Source organism: Camelus bactrianus, chromosome 1 (genome assembly GCF_048773025.1).
Source record: "Camelus bactrianus isolate YW-2024 breed Bactrian camel chromosome 1, ASM4877302v1, whole genome shotgun sequence".
In the NCBI taxonomy this organism is placed as follows: Eukaryota; Metazoa; Chordata; class Mammalia; order Artiodactyla; family Camelidae; genus Camelus; species Camelus bactrianus.
In genome coordinates, this window is record NC_133539.1 from 58669292 (window position 1) to 58678564 (window position 9273).

The following is a 9273-nucleotide window of genomic DNA, read 5'->3' on the forward strand; positions in this document are numbered from 1 at the left end:
GGAGGAACCATGCCAGTGACCCAGACTCAGCAATGTCTCTACTCAAACATGTTAGAGCCAGCTAAGACTTCTGGCCTAACTTGTGTCTGTCTTGCAATGAAAAACGTTAGAAACAGTCAGGACTGCAAACAAAAGGCTACCTAAAACTCAGTGGAAGTCTTTAGGGAAATATTTTAAATATAGGCACTTGACTTTTGTGTAAAGACATCAGAAATTTTAGTTTCAGTGGCTCCATTTTTTTAAATTCCCTAATTTTTCTTAATCGTTTATATTAGCTTCAGAAATGGTTTTTCTGTCAAATTTGATGGATTCAATTATAATGAATGACATTTCATGCAGGAAATGTGAAAACTTGTATTCATTGATGTCGCAGTACTTTAATTTTATGAAATATTCTTGTGTAGATTTTCTGCTTTAATCTGTACAGTCCTGTCACACAGGTATATTATCCTTCTTTTGAAAACGAGAAATCTGAGGCAGTTTCAGTAGTATCCTGAGATCACATAGCCAGTAAGTGGTGGATCAGAACTTAACTCTGAGTCTTCTTAAGTGTCGTATTCCTTTCATGCTGTCTCTAAGTAAAATTCCTCTATTTACATGATTTTTATAATGCTATAAAATTTATAATTTAGTAACTTTTATGTGTATTATTTCATATGATTCTAAAACAGTGTGAGGTAATTATTAACTTTCAAATAATTTCATGAATGATTATTCTTGTAAAATGTACTTCTAGCTTTTTGCCTTAATGAAATAATTTTAAATGCTAATAATAATGCCAAATGTATCAAGCTCTTACTTTGCTAAGCCCTTTGCATTCCTTGTACCATTAAATCCTCACAGAAAGCCTTATGCTAATCCCGTTACCATCACCATTTTCACAGGGGCCTAAACTGTTTTTACAACCAGGGACTTGAACCTAGGTCTGTGTGACTCCAGAACCAGAGCTCTTCCTACAGATAGGGACACGTCTGTTACTTTCCTCAGAACAGCTGAAAGTATTTCAAGAGTTGCCTCTTGGTGGAGCAGTGTCACCCAGGTGTTCATTTGAGGAGGGTAAACAAAGTGTGATGCTTTAGAAAAGAAAAGCAGAAAACACATTTTCTGGGGGTGGGTATAACTCAGTGCTAGAGTGTGTGCTTAGCATCCATGAGGTCCTAGGTTCAATCCCTAGTACCTCCATTAAAAAAAAAAACAAACCTAACACTAAATAGATAGACCTAATTACTCCCCCAACCCCCCCCAAAACAAAACAACAAAAAACAAATTTCCTTTGTATTGACAGGCATGAAACTGCATGCTTTCCAAATATGCTGAGCAGAGTGATAAGAATGTTGTTTTTTCCACAGTAAAATTTAAGGGATTCTATTTTACCACATAATATGTTCTGTCTCCAGTTGTCAGGATATTTTTTAATCCCCTTCAGATCAGCCCTCAAAGGCCACTGGTACGTGGTTTGTTGCCTTTGTCGCCAGGCTACAATTCAGTCAGTTAGGGGTAGTCTTGATATGGAACATTTAGAGTAGGAAATCAGAAGAAGTCTGAAGAAATTAGAGACTGTTTCTTTTCCCTCAGTGTTTTATTTTGAAAACCTTCAAACTTACAGATAAGTTGAAAGACTAGTACACCTAGAATCATCAATTTGTAACATTTTGCAACACTTGCTTTAACTTTCTCTGTATGCTTGTGCATATAGTGTGTATATTCATTGTTCAAAAAGTAAGTTGTAGATAAAAATGAATGTGTGAAGTTGTTTTTCTTATTAAACTTTTTATTTTGAGATAATTGTAGAGTCATAAGAGAGATCTTGTATAACCTTTAACTATTCCACCCCACCCCCAAAATGGTACCATCTGGCAAAGCTGTAATACAGTATCACAACCAGGATATTGATGTTGATGCAGTCAAGGAACAGAACCGTTCTGTCACCATGAAGACTCCTCATGTTGCCCTTTCATGGTTTCCACCTGCCCCAACCTGTCCTTAATCTCTGGCAACCACTAATGTGTTCTCCATTAATATAATTTTCTCATTTTGAGTATGTTACATAAATGGAACCATATAGTATGTAACCTTCTGTGACTGGCATGTTTTATTCAGCATAATTGTCTGGAGATTTATCCAAGTGTTGCATGTATCAGTGATTTGTTCCTTTTTATTGCTGAATTGTACTCCATGGTATGGCTGTACCATAGTTTGTTTCATTATTCACTCATTTGAAGGACATCTGAGTTGTTTCTAGCTTTCAGCTATTATAAATAAAGCTGTATAAACATTCATGTACAGGTTTTAGTGTGAACCAAAGTGTTCATTTCTCTGAGATAAATAGGAGTGCAATTGCTGGGTCATGTGGTAGTTGCATGCTTATTAAAAGACAAACTTTTCTAGAGTAGTGTACCATTTTACATTCCCACCAGCATTGTGTGAGTGAGTGATCCAGTTTCTCTGCATGCTCATCAGCATTTAGTATTGTCACTATTTTTTGTTTTAGCCATTCTGATAAGTGTGTAATGATATCTCATTATGGTTTTAATTTGCATTTTCCTAATGGCTAATGATGTTGAATATAATTTCATGTGCATATTTGTCATATGTATATCCTCTTGGGTGAAATGTTTATTCATGTCTTTTGCCTATTTTCTAATTGGATTGTTTGTCTTTTACTGTTGAGTTTGAGAGTTCTTTATATATTCCAGATATTAGTCCTTTGTCACAGTTATGCAGTTTGCATATCTTCTCCTAGTTTTAACTTGTGTTTTCATCCTCTTAACAAGGTCTTTTGTAGAGCAAATGTCTTAAATTTTTATGGTTTAATTTCTCAATTTTTTCTTCTATGCATCATGCTTGTGGTATTGTCTAAGAACTCTTTGACTGCCTCCAGATCCTGAAGATTTTCTCCTGTTCTTTCTAAAAGTTTTATAGTCTTATGTTTTATATGTAAGTTCATGATCCATTTTGAGTTAAATTGTATGTAACATGTGGGGGTTTTTGTTTTTTGATTTTTTTGCTTTGCATGGATGCTTAAGTTCTCCAGCACCATTTGTTGGAAAGGCTTTTTTCCTCTACTGAACTGCTTTTGCATTAAGAAAGTTGGGCATGTTTATATGGGTCTATTTCCATGTTTTGTATTCTGTTCCATTTATCTGTGTCTGTCCCTCTGCCAGTACCATATAGTTTTGATCACTATAGCTATGTAATAAGTCTTAAATTCAATTTTTAAAAAATTCCTGAAGCCCTGGAGAGTTGAAACATCTCCTTACAGCATTATAGGCTCCCCATGTAGGCTTTGATGGGATGGGTGTGGGCAGTCACAGTTTTTTTTAGTGGTGTTTGGCTGGGGTAGCATAGTTATCGTGTAAAAGTCCTCTGTCTTGGTAAAGTGCCCCTTTCTTGGTCTTTTGGCTATAGGGAGCAAGATTTTACTTGGGAGTTTGTTTGTTTTTTAATATACACCCATTGGTGTTTCTAGTTGTCAGCTGCTTCAGCTCCAAGTGTGGGATCTATGAGGCAAAAAAAAAAAAAAAAAAAAAAGGCTTAGGTAATTTACCACTGTGTCATTTCTTGAGTCTCAAGGTCCTTAGCCTGTCTGCCTTCTTCTTTCCATCATCCAGAGTCATCTTATACTTGTTTGATATGTAGTGTCCAGGGTTTTTAGTTGTACTTAGTGGGAAGAATAGGGGAAAGTACATCAACTTCATCTTTCCAGAAGCAGAAGTTCCTGCACAGTTGTTTCTGAAGTAAGTTACAAACATTAAGATACTTCATCTCTGGGAACTTCAGTGTGTATCTTTTGAGAACAAAGATACACTTCTACATAGTGATAATACCTTTATCACATCCAAGAAATTTGACATTGATACAATATTACCTAATACAGGAGTCATATTCAGATTACTTCAGTTGTCTCCAAAATGTTCTGTGTAGCTGTTCTCCTCTGATTCCAGATTATGCATTGTGGTTGGTTGTTGCATATCTTTTAATCTATATTGCCATCTTCTGGCCTTTTTGTTGTTCTGTTTTTGTCTTTCATAACACTAACAGTTTTTTAACAGTCCAGGCAAGCACCTTATAGAATGGCCTAAATCTGGTTATGTCTGTTTCTCATGATTAGATTCAGGTTAATTATTTTGGTAACAGTACTGTGTAGTATAGCATGCTGTATATCTCTAATTCAGGAAGCATGCAGTAAATTTGATCATTTGGTTAAGGTGATGCCTACCAGATATCTCCATTGCAAAGGTATCTTTTTTCTCTTTGTAGTTAATAAATAACCTGTAGGGCAAAGACCATTATATTTTAAAGCCCTTGAAAACCACAAATTAAATATTTATTTTAAAAAAATACCAGAAAATCTAGCTCTTCTTTATAGTAGAATTCCAATTAATAAATGTAGAGGATGATAGAAATAGAAAATGATCATTTGGCAAACACCATGATAATAATTGTTACAGGCAGGAATCATCAATAGATGCTAAAATTAATGGGCAAAAGTATGATGGAATAGGATATGTACATAACCTCAGAGTATCCTCCCACAGGTACTGATTACAAAGAGAACAATAGTAACTTCAGTGGAGAAACCTGTCAGATACCACCTTACCAAGAGATCAAAGTTAGTAAGTAATTTGACATACTACATACACATCAGCTCTGTGGTATTCTTGCTGAGCTGAATGTCAGTTCAACCTTGGAACGACATCAGGAAAACCAAAATTAGGGAACATTTTACAAAATAACTGATCAATACTCTTTAAGACTATTAAGGTCATTGAAAACAAAGAAAGAGTTGAGAATCTGTTATAGATTTGAGGAGACATGACAATTAAATGCAATGTGGAATCCTGGATTGGATTCTGGACCAGAAAAAGGGCCTTATAGGACAACCGGAAAAATTTCAATGAAGTCTGTAGTTTACGTAACAGTGTTGTATCAGTGTTAATTTCCTGGTTTGATGATTATTCTGTAGTTATACACGAGGACAGCATTAGGTCAGGGTAAAGGGTATATGGGAATTCTTTACTGGTTTTGACAACTTTTCGGGAAGTCTAAAATTATTTCAGAAGAAAAAGTTTTTTTCCCCTCTGTTTTTCAACTTTTTTTTAATATAATGCAAAACACCCCAATAAAATAAATGCTTCCAATTCACTTTACTTGGATAGCAAGCACAATTCTAATCTATGTAAGAACTAAACACATTAAACAAAACATCTCCACATTCTTTCTGTATTGTCACAAATGCCCTAATGTCCCTCCTATTCTGAAGTCTGGATACAGTTTCACAGAGACCTGTGCTTCTTTTTTAAGGCTTTGTGATCATATATGATTCCTATATTCACTGGACTGTGAATTTTAGATATCTTCTAGAAAACAGTTCATGTAACAAATTTTTATTGAGCACTTACTATGTGTCAGACACCGTTCTGGGCACTGGAGAAAAATGAGTGAACAAACAGTTAAAAACTTCTCTCTTCATGAAGCTTAGATTTTATTGGAAGAATACAGATGACAAATAAAATAAGCATATTTTTGAAGTATGTTTATAGTATTGTTATGGAGAAAAATAGAACAGGGAGAGTGAATGCCAAGGTTTGGGGGCAGAAGAGTACTTTCTTTACTGTATTTTCTAAAATAGCACTCATTGCATTCTTTGTTCCCTTTTTCTGAATTATCTTTAATATTTTTCAGAACACAACTACTTGATTTTATATATATATTATATATATATAATATAAAATATGTATAATGTTTATAGTCTGTCTCTGTCCAGTAGAACGTAAAGTCCATGTGAGCGAGGTCTTTATTTGTTTACTGAAAACTAAAGAATAGTGCCTGTCTTGTAGCAGGTCCTCAATAAATATCTGTTGAACAAATTCTCCCTCAAGTGTTCAGTCAGATCCTGCCTAGTTTAGCTCCTTGCATTCAGTGGAGTTTGGTAAGTATTTATTGATTTCATTGCTATTCAGATTCAGGTTATATGCGTCCATTTTGCTGAAGAGCTTGTGTGAGTCTTTTGTGCTTTTCTGGGATCGAACCCCCTGTGACGCTGGGAATGCTTCTTAGTTGCCTGTCATCTTGAGGAATTTGTTCAGCCTGTTTGCAAGGGAGTTATCCTTTAAATATGATACAAATCTTCTTTCTTTTGAAAAATGAAAAACGTAAAAGGAACAATCAATTTCCCTTTTAAGCTATGGAGCTTTCACAGCTGAATGTCTTAAAGATGTTACATTATCTTTATCTGTAGTTGAAAAATCCCCTTATTCCACTCTCATATTTTACCCTGTGACCTGTTACAGTTTTATAGTGGAAGCATTTATTTTTTTTCCTGTAACCACAATCATCTTTCATTTTTATATTTTCAACAGTGTTATTTACTTGTCTACTACACCAGCTGGAGGAATGTCAAATCTTTTTTGACTTTTGGCTTAATCTGTCTATGCAACATGTATCTCTACGAACTGCGCAACCTCTGGCAGCTTTTCTTTCACGTGACTGTGGGAGCGTTTGTTACACTACAGATCTGGCTAAGGCAAGCCCAGGGCAAGGCTCCTGATTATGATGTTTGATGCCATCCTTCAGACATATTGCCTTGGCTTCAGGGGAAAAGGAGGGAGAATATCGTAACTACCACTGTGATGAAGAAACTGCTCACCACAAACCAGAAGCTCTGCTTTCTTTCTCTCCAACTGTTTTTGGTTTGAGTCAGCGTGGCATGCCTGTGAGCATGCAATACCTGCGAGCATGCAATACCTGCTAGGCAAACTCCTCTCAGCAATGATGGCCGTGAAATTATCATGAGGAAGAGGAAGAGGAGACCTCTCCTCAGGGCCATGGCAGTGGAAGAACAGTCAGACGCCATTGAAAGACTTGGCCAGCAGCCGGGAATCCTGGCTGAAGCGTTCAACTAAAAAGTTTGTGTGGTACTTGCTCTGAGAACCAAGCAGGAGCTCTACAACCCGGGTTTGCCTTTGTGAGGCATTAGTGTAGACCAAATAAAAAGATGCTGCCGTGAATTGGAAAGTTTTATGTGTAAAACAGATGACTTGGTAAATATCAGATTATTTGCACATTTATGGTACCATGAGTTTATGAAGTCCTGAATGGTGTGGAATTGGTTCTTTTCCCTTTTATGTTTTTGCTTGAGTCTTAACCCTAGAAATTACCCAGTGTAGGAGAAGGCTGTGGTGAGCTCATCCCTGGAGCATCACAAGTGTTGAAAACACAGTGACACGTGTTTCTTTACTAGACCATGTTTATACTTTCTTTTGAAATCATTTTTTTAAAATATGATTTGTTGGACTATAGCCGTTGTTTCCCAGATTTCGATTACTTGAGTATTACATAGGCTATTATTTACTTGATATTTATGTTTTAAATTTTAAAATATTTTAAAAAGAAACTAACCTCTACTCCAAGTGGAAAACCAGTATCAGTTTGCCATAAATAAAAGATAACTACAAAATAAATAAAATTAAAACAAAAAATGTTACTAAATTCTAGCTGGATACTAATACCTGCCAAGGCTCTGAATCTAGAAAGCCTGTTCTTTCTTTGTTGCAGTGAGAGAGGTTATCCAGCACCAAAATGGGGCTCTCTCTTTGGAATTATCAGAAGTATAAAGAAAATTGTAAAGGGAATGACATTCTCACTGTGATTCAGCATTATTAAATTCAGTGTTGTGTACCACCTAAAATCATCTTGCATGCCACCACCTGGTATGGGTCCTGCACTATGGAAACACTGAGCTGTTCTAAGAATTAGAAGGTGCCTGACTCTTCTCTCAGCACCTCTTATTATTTTATGGCTTTGAGGAGTTAAGCACCAACTACCTTAAAAAACTTAACTTGCTTTTTGATAACATTATAAAGGCTGTTCAAGCAGTTACACATTAATAATAGAGGAAGCATAATTTGGCTCCATTAACAAAATCAACAACTTTTGGTTTTGAAGCCATCTTCATGAGTGATTTTCTTGAGAAAAGATTCCAATTAAGGATCATAAGGTACTAAAATTTGATATCCAGGAAAACAGTGGACCTATTACATATACTTCATGTTCCTGGGCATATTAATTATGCAGGAGAAATAGTCCAAAGGGGTAAAGTCATTGAACTGCATTGTTTGCAGAACCAGTATACATAGATATGTCTACAGTGAAAAATCTTGCTTAACCAGAACCTTTCTGCTACACTATCCTTTTAGGAGAATAAGGCAAAAAGAAGACAATACACTTAAAATATTGGGAATTTATTTAAAAACAAGAAACCCCAGTTCTCTCCAATTTTCTGCCTATAGCAGAACTGCCCAGAACTTATGTATGTTCTAAGATATACCAAGGTGCCACATGATCCTAAATCATGAAAATAAAATTGATTTATGTTTGACATTTTGTACTTACTGAGCCGGGAAAGTAAAATGGTTCAATGTAGAAAGTTTTTTCTAAACTAATGGTTAAAACAAGAAGAATTTTTTTGTAAATAGTCAATTGACCAGGAGGTCGGAGTATTCTGGTTAATTGTAATTTTGCTGTATATTGGTATTTTATAGCTCTCTTACCAGTTTGGTTCACCTTGTTACTGGGTTATAATGTTTAGTATTTGGATCCATTCAGCAAGGACACTTGAAAACTCACCAGCTGTCTTTAAAGGCTTAATTTGTTTTTTTATTTTTGTTTTGTTTCTTCTCCAGCTATTTTGGATAAGGGGTTGTTTACATTTTAATGTAAAAAATGAAAACAGTTATAAATAATGTTTTATGTATGGAAATGCTTTCTTTCATTATTTAGTGCCTGCATCTCTGAATGTTTATACAACTACCTTGCCTCTATCATGTTGCTGCCAAAGAAACTATGAATTTGGAAAGAGAAAATTTTGCCACACACGTACAGAAGTTTTTAAACTCTTGAGGGAGAATCCCTAGGCCTCTAATGTGTATGATGGTAATATGTTGTGCTCATTGCATTTTTACTTCTGAGAGCAAGTCTGCTTTTACCTACCTAATCGTAACGGGTTTTACAGTGCAGGGGAGATGGTAGTTGCCCTCCTGTTAGCATGGAGGACACTAAGGCAATCAGATGTTAATGACTTACCTAGGGTCACAGAACTAAGCACACACAACTTCTAATCTCTTAGCCCAGTGTTTTCCCGCTAGAGTAGAAACTAATGAAGGTAACTAAGATTATATTCAGGAAATATATCCGTTGTTGGTAAAATCAAGGAACTGGGGACTTTAGCCTGCCATTGTCAAATCTAGGTGTATATTATCTTACTTAAGGTAA

At 35.6% G+C, this 9273-nt stretch overlaps 1 protein-coding gene across 2 annotated transcripts in view; it reads left to right on the forward strand.

Annotated features, from left to right (window-relative positions):
* Nucleotides 1-8761, forward strand: part of SEC22A (SEC22 homolog A, vesicle trafficking protein) — a 58023-nt gene extending 49262 nt beyond the window's left edge. For both annotated transcript variants that reach the window (XM_010970912.3, XM_045507199.2), the window contains exon 7: nt 6363-8761. In XM_010970912.3, the coding sequence (XP_010969214.1) occupies nt 6363-6563 (201 nt within the window). In that variant the 3' untranslated portion in view covers nt 6564-8761. The remainder of the gene's footprint in view (nt 1-6362) is intronic.
* The last annotated feature ends 512 nt before the right edge of the window (nt 8762-9273 follow it).